Raw genomic sequence first — 12,755 nt, 5'->3', positions numbered from 1 at the left:
ATTCCTAGGTGCTTTATAGGTTTTGCTGGCATTGTGACTAGGATTTTATATTTTAAATTACATTTGTAAATGGTTATTGTTGATGTATAAGGAAGGTATTGCTTTTTAAAAAATATTTAATTCAGTTCCTAGCTTTTCACTTGATAATCTCTGGTTTTCTAAGTAGATACTTGTATCATCTAGACATAATGACAATTTCTGACATTTTTGCCTCTGTCTGGAGTGAGAAAGTGGGAAAGGTGTTACCCTGGAAATGAATGGCATTTTCAGGACTTTAGAACTGTGCAGAACCTTTTCTTCTTTCGGTCTTGGCTGTGGACGCTTTGACGGTGGCTAGGACAGTGCCCCGTTGCTGTTCTGGTCTTTGTGTTCTTGCTGGGAGCCTGCTGCAGGGTGGAGTCCTCACCAGCTGCGGCTTTGGCACAAGTGCCGGAATCAGCTGTTCTGCTTCCATCCCGAGTGGGGCAGGGCGCTGGCCGGGCCCCTGGTGTCCTACGTACACCCTGCTGATTTCTCCGTGGCTGCTCCAGTTTCAGCCTCTGCTGATTTGAGCTTGGGGTTTTCTAGTGCTTTGCTGGGAAAGTTTGCGTAGGTTGGGATACTGGCTTCTGACCTCTGTCCATCTAGTCCCATCTGCTTTTTATATTACAGAAATTCCTGCAAATCTCCAGCTTCCTCATTGCGTGCTTCCCTCTTTTCTGTGGTTGCTATGGATCATTGTTATTTTAGTGGGGCCTGGAGAGAGAGAAGAAAGACTTCAGTTGGCCATTCTTCAGGGATGGAGGTAGGGAGAAAGACTTGAGATAATAGTCACATAAGTATATTGTAGAAAATTTAGAAAGTGCAGGAATGTGCTAAGAAGAGAACTGCTTTCAACATCTTAGTGCACATCCTCCTAGTCATTTTTTTCCGAACGTGGAGTTTTTGCGTTGCACAATTGCTTTCCTAGGTTTTACTTTCACTTAACATATTTTCAACTGAGTGGCGTTGCCTTTTTAATCGACCTGCTAACTTGACCGAAGGGACATTTAGACGTGAAAATGTCGAGCGTGGGGGCCTGCCCAGTGGCTTAGTGGTTAAGTTCACACTCTCTGCTTCTATGGCCCCGGGGTTCACGAGTTTGGATCCTGGGGATGGACCTAACACCTCTCATCAAGCCATGCTGTGGCGGCATCCCACATACAAAAAGAAAATTGGCAACAGATGTTAGCTCAGGGTCAATCTTCCTCACCAAAAAAAAAAAAAAAAAATGTCGAGTGTGGATCCAGGCTAGACAGAGCTGGGGATGTCTGAGTGAGGGTGTAGGAGGTGAGGGGGCACACTGTGGGCTTGTAGAAAAAGGCTGGAGTGGGACGTGGGCTGGGGTTTCCTTCTTGCCTTTACCACCCACTATTATTACTTAAGAGAAGGCTTAAGGACACAACCATTGTGGTAATTTTGACTTTAAGCTTAGGAAGACCTGGCTGAGAACGGCAGTTTCCATACCCCTTGCTGAGGTATCTCTGACACCTTTCCAGCTGCTTCTTCAGATGATGACATACTTATTTTTGAATAGCTAACAGGCTACATTTATTTCACTGCTGTCTGCTTTCAGTGAAAAAATTCACATGGTCCAAACACATGTGCTTTTCTGCTTATGTGGTCCGGTCTTGAAAAATTCAAATGTGTCTCCCTTCATTCCTTTAGTTCTTGAAGGATTTGACAAACTCAGAGCAAATTTTCTCATTTGATCCTACCAGTAATCCCCATTTTACAGTCTAGTAAATTAACACTAAGAGAGATCAAGCTATTAGCTCAAAGCCACCTAGCTTGTGTGTGGTGGAAGTGGGACTCAACCCAAGTCTGGCATTAAAGCCTGAGTGTGTCCCATTTAGAACTGTGGGGAAATGGACTAACTGACAAAAAGTTGGATACGGTCCTTGTCCTCCAATAAGAGAGGCTGTGTGGTTGAGTGGTTTAAGAATACAGACTTTGATCCTCAGTTTCTTGTCCTATAAAATGAAGATAATAATAATACCTATGTCATAGGATTATTATAAGAATTAAGCAAGATATTCTATGCAAAGTACTTGGTATGCTGGTTGGAATACAGCAAGTATTCAATGTATATTATGCCTAATTATTAATATTAATTAACAATAATCGATATTTGCAGATAAGTTGAGTTTGATCCATTTTGGGTGATAGAGATGGGAAAGTGAGGAGGAAAGAAAGGTCAAGGTCAAGAGCACAGGGAGGTAAAGTGAATGCCTCAGTCTTGATCCCAGATCTACTGTTGCCACATAGCTCTTAATAAATAACAGAGATTTGGATATTGTTGGTTGAGAGTTAAAATCGTCCATTGTGGTTGGAGGCCGTGATAGGGAGAACTTCTCTTCCTAGTGTTGTATTTCCTCCAGCTGTAAAACATGGAAATAGGTCCTATCTCACTGTGTTTATGCAATGCGTTGTGGTCCTTTAATGCAAAGTGCAACACACATAAGCAACATATGCCCAGGTGCAAACAAAGGCAGGCTTTGAATGGAATGCAAAGTCAGCCGCCTCTTCCCCCTTCTAGTAGGGCTCTCTGGGCTTCCAAAAGGCATTGATGCCAATTTGCATTTTTTACTCAAAATCAGAGGTTTTAAAATGAAATGCAAACCATGGAGAGTCTTCTCTGCCCTCTTCTCCTTTGCCCTTTCCTAACAGTCATTCTCTCGTGGCTCCTTCTGCTGTGTTCTCTAGTTTCATGTGCATGTATCCTACTTTCTTCTTGTAGTCAGCTCCACCAGGTGGGAACCATGACTGTTCTTTTGTCTTTTATAATTTCTATGGCAGCAGTTCTCAAATGACGTTACAGACACTGGGAAGGAATGTAAAACTGGAGATTCCCCCAACCCGGGTTCAGAATCAGCAGGTCTGGGGTAGGACCTAGGGATCTGCATCTTTGCCTAGCTGCCCAGTGATTGTGGTGCAGGTGGTCCTTGGAGCCCACGCTTAGAGAAACTGTGTAGCAGACATCCTGATAGGATGGTGTGAGATGCAGCACAGAACCAGATGTGGGCATGCTCTGGCGGCAGCACCTGTAACTCCAATGGCGCCTTTGGAGGCTGCAGGTACTCCTTGCTTCCCCTCTGCCTCTACACCTTCTGCCCAGAGGTGGAAAAGGAGTCTGGAAACAAGTTCTCAGAGGCCCCTGCAGAGTGAGGCTCAGGGCTGGGCAGGAAGGAGGGGTACATGTGCCTGGACTGAGTGAGTGAAACCAGACCTGAGTGTTACAGCTGGGGGCCGGGGAGCCCGCCAGCTGTGAAGTTACCCTCTACCATGCAGCCACGGAGACTTCCTCCTTCTCTGAACCCATGCCACCGTGGTCTCGACTGCCCGCTGGAGTGTTCACAACATGACTGTTTTTATTATTCTTTGGTTAACACATCTGCTGGATGTGGCACACAGGTGCTCACGGCTAGATCTGCTCACTGCTAAATTTTAAGACAAATGTTTTGTCTTAAAAAAAATTAAGCAGCTTTATGGTTAAAGTACTAATCCATTGATTAAAACTTGCTGGGTGCTTGGGTCTGCTGTCTCTTCTTTTTTTTTTTTTTTTTTTTTTTGGTGAGGAAGATTAGCCCTGAGCTAACGTCTGTTGCCAATCCTCCTCTTTTTGCTGAGGAAGATTGACCCTGGGCTAACATCCGTGCCCATCTTCCTCTGCTTTGTATGGAATGCCGCCACAGCATGGCTTGATGAGTGGTGCGTTGGTCTTTGCACAGGATCCGAGCCTGCAAACCCTGGGCCGCCAAAGCAGAGCATGCAAACTTAACCACTATACCAGCCGGCTGGCCCCAGCCTTTTAATATTTTTGAGGTATAATTTACATAAGATGAAATGCACAGATCAATGCGTTTTGGAAACTGCATACACCTGAACAGCCCACACCTCTGTAGAAAGAGCTTGATAGGAATGTGGGTCACCAGGGTGTATGTATTTCCATATTCTGGGAAGTTCCCTCATGATCCTTTCCAGTCTACCCTCAATTTCTCCCTTGACTCAGGCAATCACTATTCTTATTTCTTTTATCGTAAAAATAGGTCCTAGAACTGCTTGCCTGTCCTACAACTTCATATAAATGGAATCATACAGTAAATACTTTTTGTGTCTAGCATCTTTCACTAGCATAATGTTTTTGAGATTCATCCATGTTGTTTCATATATTGGTAGTTCTTCCCTTTTTATTGCTGAGTAGTATTCCATTGTATGAATATACCACAAATTGTTTATCCTTCATCAGTCGTTAGACATTTAGGTTGTTTCCAGTTTTTGCCATTGTGAATAAAACTTCTGTGAACATTCTTGTACAAGTCTTTTTGTGGGCATATGTTTTCATTTCGCTTGGGTAAATGCTTAGGAGTAGAACTTCGGGTCATAGGGTATGTGTATGTTTAGCTTTTTGAGAAGTCTGCATTTCTCAAAAATGATTGTGCCATTTTTACATTCCCGTCAGCAATGCATGAGTGTTCTGATAGTTCAGCATCCTTGCCTGCATTCAATGCTGACTTTTTCATTTTAGCTGTTCTAGCTGGCATGAAGTAGCTATCACTGTGACTTTAATTTGAATTTCCCTGTGATGTTGAGAAACTTCTCATGAACTTTTTGGCCAAAGGAATATCTTTTATGAAGTGTCTTTTTATGAAGTGTTTATGAAGTACAAGTATTATGCCCAATTTTTATTGGGTTGCTTATATTTTTATTTTTAATTTCTTGGAGTTATTTATATATTCCGGATACAAGTCCTTTGACCGACATATGTATTGTGAATATTTTCTCCCAGCCTGTGGCTTGCCATTTAATTTTCTTAACAATCACTTTTTTTTTTTTTTTTTTTTTTTTAAAGATTTTATTTATTCATTTTTTCCCCCCAAAGCCCCAGTAGACAGTTGTATGTCGTAGGTTCACATCCTTCTAGTTGCTGTACGTGGGACTCGGCCTCGCGTTGGACGGAGAAGTGGTGCCTTGGGGCGCGCCCGGGATCCGAACCCGGGCCGCCAGCATCAGAGCGCACGCCCTTAACCGCTAAGCCACGGAGCCGGCCCTTAACAATCACTTTTGATGAGCAGAGGTTTTCAATTTTGATGAAGTCAATTTTTCAGTTTTTCTTTTGTAGTTCATATTTTTTGTGTCCTCTCTAAGAAATCTTTTCCTACCTGAAGGTCTGAAAGGTATTTTCCTTCTGAAAACTTTATATTTAAGTTTTACATTTGAGTCTATGATCTATCTCAAATTAATTTTTGTGTATAGTGTGAGGAATGAATAGAGGCTCTTTTCTCCCAAAGGTTTATGCTTTCGTTCCAGGACCATTTGTTGAAAAGACTATCACTTCCCCCATTGAATAGCTTCGGCGCCTTTGTTGAAAGTCAATTGACAAGTGAGTCTGTTTCTGGATTCTAATCTGATCTGTTTGTCTATTTTCAGATCAGTACCGTACCATTTTGATTACTATAACTTCATGGAAAATTCTGAAGTCGGGTGGTGTGAATTCTCCAGCTTTGTTCTTCTTTTTAAAAGAATTGTTTTACCTGTTCTAAGTCCTTTGTAATTCTACAAAAATTTTAGCCTAACTTGCAAATTTCTACAGAAAAGACTTTTCGGATTTCGATGGGATTGTGTTGAATCTATACACCAATGTGGAGAAAATTGATATTTTAACAATATTTACTCTTCAGTCCACAAACATGGTGTACATCTACATATAATGAGATCTTCTTTCGTTTCTTTCTGTAATGCATTGTAATTTTCAGTGAAGAAATCTTATATAACCTCTTAAATATTTGTTCCTGAATATTTTATATCGTTTTTGCCATTGTAGATGATGTTTATTCATTTATTTATTTTTCGCTGCTGGTATACAGAAATATAATTGATTTTTGTATATTGACCTTGTGTCTTGCAACCTTGTTATATTTATTTATTAGTTCTAGTTATTTTTTTTTTGTAAATTCTTTAGGACTTTCTGTGTATACAATCATGTCTACAAATAAAGGCAGTTTTAACTTTTTCATTTCCAATATGTATGCTCTTTCTTTCTTTTTCGTGCCTTATTTCCTCCTTATTAGGAGGAAAGAGTTCAGTCTTTTACCGTTAAGTAGATTGTTAGCTGTAGGGTTTTTGTAGATGCCCTTTGTCAGATTGAAGACATTGGTAATTTGTGCTTTTTCTTTCTCTCTCTCTTGTTTTTCGATCAACCTAGCTATGGGTTTATCGACTTTATTAAGCTTTTCAAAAGACTAACTTTTGGTTTCATTCCTTTCTCTATTGTATGTCCATTTCTATTTCATTATGTTCCGCTATTTTAATTTCATTCCTTCTACTTACTACAGGTTTAATTTGTTTGTTTAATTTGTTAAATCTTATTTCTTCTCTTTTCTGATGACCCTAGCCTATTCTCTCTTTTCTACCTCATTCATTATATATTTTCTGTATATGTATTGTTTTAGTGTCTAATTTTATATAGTGTTTTATATAGTAATTTTATATACTGTTTTAGTGTCTAATTTTCCTTATGCATACATGTTTGTCTTATGCTCCTGTCTTTTTCTGACTCCCTAAATGAAGGACAGGCTTCCTGATTGCAAGAACTCTGTCTTCTGCTGGCTTTGTAACCTTTTTAGTACCTTGTCTGTGGGTTGGTATACAATTAACAAACGTTTCTCAAGCACCATTACTGTGGAAGCTACTGTGGATGGTACAGATCGGGTATAATCCAGATACCCTTTAAGAAGTTAACTACGGGCCCTGTGGCTTGGTGGTTAAGTGCACGCGCTGCGATGCTGGCGGCCCGGGTTCGGATCCCGGGTGCGCATCGAGGCACCACTTCTCTGTCCAGCCTGAGGCCGAGTCCCACATACAGCAACTAGAAGGATGTGCAGCTGTGACATACAACTATCTACTGGGGCTTTGGGGGGCAAAAAATAAATAAAATCTTTAAAAAAAAAAAAAAGTTAACTACGTTTTTAAAAGATGTTAACTAATGACACAAAATAACATGTAATAAGAGCCAAATGACAGGAATAAGCATTAAACACTCCAGGTATCCAGAAGAGGGTGAGGGGACTATAGGGTGAATTATTTGAGGAAGACTTCAGAGAGGAAATGGGATTTGAACTGGCCCTGAAGCAAAGGTAGGATTTAAGTTAAGAGGAGGAGATGTCATTCCCATTGTGGGAAAAGCACGTGCGAAGGTCCTGGGGTAGAAATGTACACTGCCCATTTGGAGGACAAGGAAGAGACCAGTGTGGGAAAACCTGGGTGAGAGAAGTCAGGGATATTGTGTAGAGGGCTCTGATCACCAAGCCGAGGATATTGGGGTTATGGGTTTGGCACACTCATTTCTGATGGCAGATCTGTGATGCCTGCGTGCTGCTCATGCAGTCTTCTTGCCTGTTTAGCCCTCCTATTCTGATTTCTGCCAGTCAGAGCTTGCCACTCATGCTTTCTGAGTAGCATAGGAGGGAGATTCTAGGCCAAATCCTCCACCTGGAGGATTGAACTTGTCCTTGGGCACTCTTTGTTTTCTCTTGGGGATTTCCTTTCTTGGTTGCCTCTGTAGCCCAGCCACTCCTCTGAAGCAGTAATTCTGTTTTTTTAAGGCTGGCAGCCAGGAGGCCTGGTGTTCTGGTTTGTTTCCAGGAAACTCTAGTCTAGCTCCACCCGTCCAGCTCAAATTGTGTTCACACCCTTAATTAAAAAAAAGGAAACCACCTTTCCAAATGAATGTCATAAGACAGGGAACCAAAGTATCTTTCTCTGGGAAGAGCAAAGCACTTCTGTCTACAAACTAACTTTGACATTGACCCTTTGCACCCATTCATTCATCCATTCATTCCGTCAGGAGTCTTTGTTTTCATTGTTGTCTTCTGATGCATCTGGCTGGCACCGCAATAGGCATTTTCATCCTGCAGAATTTTACTGTAGACCTTTGGTGTGCGTATAGTAAACTATATTTTTGGGGGGAGGTGTGCAGGTGTGGTCCGAGACTTGGAAGAAGCCTCAGGCACTTGCAGTAGAGCTGGGACAGCAAGGCTACTCACCTGGGGGTACCGAACAGCAAATTCAGAAGCTGTGTGCTCTGAGAGCACAGAGGAGGGGGAGGTCAGAGAGGGCGTTCAGAAAACTTGGGGGTTGAGAGGCTGGATTTGGACTTAGGAGGGGCTAATGCAAGCATCATCTTGGAGTTGCCACTGAGCACTGCCTTTCAGGGGGCAGTGGGGGACCTACCTGGCTGAGACAGAAGAGCATGCATGGAGGGGACGGGTGGAGAAATGAAGCTTTGGTGGACACTATTTCTTTAGGCTTCCCAAGGTCTACATCTATACCCAAACAGCAGCCAGAACCCATAGAATTAAATGTGTTTCTAACTCAGATTTATTTATATGCCTGTGTATAAAATTTATTATACTTATAATAACCCATTTTAAAAAATTCCACATGAGTTATAGTCAGTTAAGTTTCCAAAAGCCATGTTGAAATCGGCCTCAGGCCTTGCTCCTGCTGGGTCTCTCTGGGACCCTTGTCTGCTCAGCCAGGTCGTCACGAGTGGCAGCAAATGAAAGAGAGGAATTCTGCTTCTCCAGTGTCCAGCGCTGGGTGGAGAGGTATCTTCAGGAGTCCCCCACGCCCACCCAACAGCAGAATCGAAGCTCCCTCTGCAGACTGGGGACTGGGAAGGGACAGTCCAACTTGGCTGGGCTGGGGGTAGGGGAGAAGCTCCCCAGGGCACACCCAGAGGCAGCCTAACCAACCTCCCTAAGGGACTGGAGCCTGAATTAGGCAACCTCCTGTATACATTCGGGGGTAGAAACCAGGGAACCAGCCTCATTAGGGGACACTTCGACGTTCTTCAGAGCCCCTGATCTATTGGTTTGGGTTGCTGAGGGGACTTTGATTTTTAAAATGTACTGCATCTGGGGCTACTGCTTTAGGAGACTTAGCCAGCTCCCTCCAACCTCGGAGCGCACAGTAGAATAAAATATGAATAAACTGCTAATTTAAAATTTTAAAGAACTCCTTTCCACCATGTTGGGGCCAGTGACGATACAGAGCATGCTGGCTGCTGGGCTCCCCTTCACGATTCATAGTGAGAAGCCAGCCCTTCTCTCCCACTCCTGGGCCTTACTCACGGCTCAGAGCTGCTTGCCTTTTGCAGCAATAGCCTCGACCCTCAGACTGGGCCTATTGGCTATGGGAAGAGATGTCAGGGTCAAGCTCTGTGACAGGTTTAAGGACAAAGTGAAAGTTGTATAGCCCCTGGTTAAAGTGGACCTGTGGCATGAGTGGGTTTCCACTCAGCAGGCTGAAGGAGCACTCTGCAGAAGGCTGGGGTGGGTGACCACTTCCTGCTCCCTGTCCTGGCCTGACTTCAGTCCTGGGTAGGGGCCCAGAGAGGGACCCAAGCCCGCCAGCTCCCTCATCCATGTGCCTCTCAATCCTCTGTCACTTCCTTCCTGTTTTGTGGCCCTCCAGTTTCATAATTTTAAAAACTCTCCCACAGCTACATACATTCTTACTTCTTCTATTTTGTTCTTTTTGGTAACATATGTCTTGGAGGTAAATGTTTCAGAAACTTCCCATTGCTGGCTTCCCCTGTGTCCACTCTTCGGGCCTTGGGGCTGCTGTCATTGCTGTTCCTCGTCTGAAACAATGTTGTTTTTCTCACCAGAGTTCGGACATCCTCAGCAACATTGGCTATGACAGCATCATCCAGCATCTGAACAATGGGCGCAAGAACTGCAAAGAGTTTGAAGACTTTTTAAAAGAAAGGTACATGCTGTTCCTCTCTGAAGACGAAGGGGAGGACAAAATGCTCCCGCACGAACAAGGAACAATGTACTGTTTTTAACAGTTCACAAGACCCTCTCTTGTAGGTTATGGAATGATACCCAAGAAGTAAATGATATCTCGGTTTGAGAGAGAAGATTTATAGATGAAACAGCAAACAAAATATAATAAAATACTAAGTTATATGATAGGCATAACACTGAAAGACCTCACGGGAGAGGGGCAATTGTGGAGGACCGGCCAAAAAAGGGGAGGCCAGCTGCATACAACAGGAGTTCTTTGAGGTGGCCCTTGGGGGGTGGATTTGATAGCTGGAGGAGTATCCAGGTATCTGTGGAAGAACAGCAAGTTTGGAGATGTGAATGAGCATGACCCATGTGGTGGGAGGGAGGCAGAGCCTGATTCAGAGACCACTGTGGGGAGGGAGCAGTGAGAAAGATGAGGGCCAGATCATGGTGCTCCAGAGGGCATGGGGCTTGGTGGTCCAGGGGGAACTGGCATGGTTTAGAGGATTTTTTCTTTTCTTTTCTTAATGGATAAGATTTTTTTTTTCAATTCTATGCTTAATGGGGTAAGTTAGTTTTATGGGAAATCTTATTTATCTGGACTACTCCATTTCCCAGTGATTCTAGATGAAGGAGTACTGTAGGGGGATTTTTGGCCAGAGATTCGGGACATTGCCAGGACCCAAATGAATTAACAGGTTCTATTTGTAAGTCAGTGAGTGAGAGATTCATAACTTGGAGATACGGACATCACAGTGTTTTCGAGCAAGTGTCTATTTTCTACTCAAGAGAACATTAGGTTACATCAGACTCACACTAGTTGCCCGCTCTCAGATGGTGAGGCCTCCCTCCTTGAACTGTTTCAAAGGTCCGGGGGAGCTGGAGCACTGCCACACTGTGCGTCTCAGGAGGGGTGGAAAGAGAGAGGTCTGTCCACTGTCAGGCTCCATGGAGCTGGTCACTGCGCCTCCTCCTTTGAGGGACCAGCCTCCCTATTCTACCCAAGCTGGTTGACGGTGGTGACACCAAGATACAACTTTCCTTTCTCTTGACGGGCACTGGAGGTGGCCCTGCTTCCTTCAGCAGAGCTCTGACAAAGTAGCAAGCAAACGAGAGTTTCTAGACTGTGCAGGACATAGAGATTTCAGAATACCCCTTGCTTTTTGTGTTGCTCCTCCAGCTACGGCTTTTATAAATTTTCTCCTGGGAAACAAATAGCCTTGCCATATACATCCATGAAGGAGGTGTTGGCTAAAGGCCAAGGCTTCCGCTGCCCTGGCAGGACTGTCCAAGGGTCCCCTGATACAATAGAGATGTTGGTCTAAATCAGTGGTGTCCACATTTTTTTGAATGTAACCCTCAGTAAGAAATAGATTTTACACTGCTACCCAGTACACACGTGCATAAAACAAAAGTTTAATAAAATTTTACTACCCTAGTATTTTATTTAATTCTATTTCATTAAAACCTGTGTTCATAACCCGTTGAATTGATTGGGTTGTTCCTTGGTCATACTTAGATTGATTGCAGTAAATCCATCTACAGTCATTTGGGGATGGACAGAACAATCACCTTGGTCTGGAGTGGGCAGGAATGCTGCCTCTCTTGCATCTGTATCTCTGAGCCCTGGGCCATGTCTCAGTACTTGCTCTGTAGCTGATCAGTGCCCAGTTAGTTCTGGATGACTTATTATAACACAACAAGTGAGTAACAAAACAGAGTAACGAACAATCCGTCTGTAAATTGTAAATGTGCCTAGTTTACCCTTCTATCAGCTGCAAAGGCTTAATGATGAAATAGATGATGACAACAACAACCAACGTCTGAAGAGCTACATTATAATAACCACATATTGAGCCTTTGCCATATGCTGTGCTAGGAGCTTCCTCTCAGTATCTCTATTACTGTAACATTGAGGTTGACACACCCCTTTGAAATATTCTTCTTTGACACACATCAACTGCATGAGATCCTATTATTTCCATTTTCTTTGCATGAAAGTGTAGCTTTTAAAATGAGGTTGGATAAGTAATTTACCATGGGAACCTAGAAAGTGACAGAATCCAGAACATCTCCAGGGTGTCTCACACAGATCCTGGGTTTGTGACTCATCAACTCTGGGCAGAAGGGCTGGTGACTTTCTGGAGGGATGGGCTTGTTCCCAGCACAGAGATGGTCTCTCCCTCCCTTTTCTTTCTGTTTCATACATTCTCACACATTACACTCCATCTGTCTATTCCAGCCAGACAGCTTGATTGGTGAGCATGTGTTGGATGTCTCTGCCTCTACGTCTTTACTCCATCTTTTCCCCACCTGGAATGTCCTTCTTCCTCCCCGATGCCTAAGTATTCTCCCCATCCTTCAAAGGTCAGGTCAATTTTTTCTCTTCTTCTTTTCTTTTGTTTTTTTTTCCATCATGTATCTTTTTATTCCTTCTTTACTTTTCAATCCTTATGTATGCTTATGTTTTCTTCCCCCAGTTTTATTGAGAAATAATTGACATACAGCGCTGTATAAGTTTAAGGCATACAGCGCGATGGTTTGATTTACATATATTGTGAAATGATAACCACAATAGGTTCAGCTAACATCTGTCCTTCTTGTCTTGGTTTCTGTGGTGCAGGAAGGTGCTTCAGCCTCACTCCCATGTTCTGGGAGTCTCTCGGTGTCTTGTTCTTGAACAGTTGTTAGTTGTTCTTCCTGTGAGGGGGAGTGAAGTTAGGAACAACCTATGTGGCCATCTTGGTAGTGTCACTTTCCTTTTTTTCTTTAAAGGAAGCATTCTACATAGCATTCCATTCTGAGGTCTTCCACTGGTTAACAATTAAAATGAACTTGTCTTGTTACTGGCAGTCCAGGCCCATGGACTCTCCCACCCCTGGATCCCCAGGTGGGGCCCGGCAGTACGTACTGAACTCCTAATATGAGCAGGAAATGAGA

The 12,755-nt window shown here is 43.2% G+C and overlaps 1 protein-coding gene across 1 annotated transcript in view; it reads left to right on the top strand.

Moving 5' to 3' along the window:
- The window catches only part of PSTPIP2 (proline-serine-threonine phosphatase interacting protein 2), a 78,213-nt gene that overhangs the window by 28,839 nt on the left and 36,619 nt on the right, over positions 1-12,755 (top strand). Inside the window, exon 2 of the mRNA XM_014781385.2 lies at positions 9,692-9,792. Within this exon, the coding sequence (XP_014636871.2) occupies positions 9,692-9,792 (101 nt within the window). The remainder of the gene's footprint in view (positions 1-9,691; positions 9,793-12,755) is intronic.

This window comes from Ceratotherium simum, chromosome 14, assembly GCF_057802395.1.
Source record: "Ceratotherium simum simum isolate JZ-2026a chromosome 14, ASM5780239v1, whole genome shotgun sequence".
In the NCBI taxonomy this organism is placed as follows: Eukaryota; Metazoa; Chordata; class Mammalia; order Perissodactyla; family Rhinocerotidae; genus Ceratotherium; species Ceratotherium simum.
The sequence above is the reverse complement of the archived record's forward strand: the minus strand, read 5'-3'. Positions and strand labels throughout refer to the sequence as shown.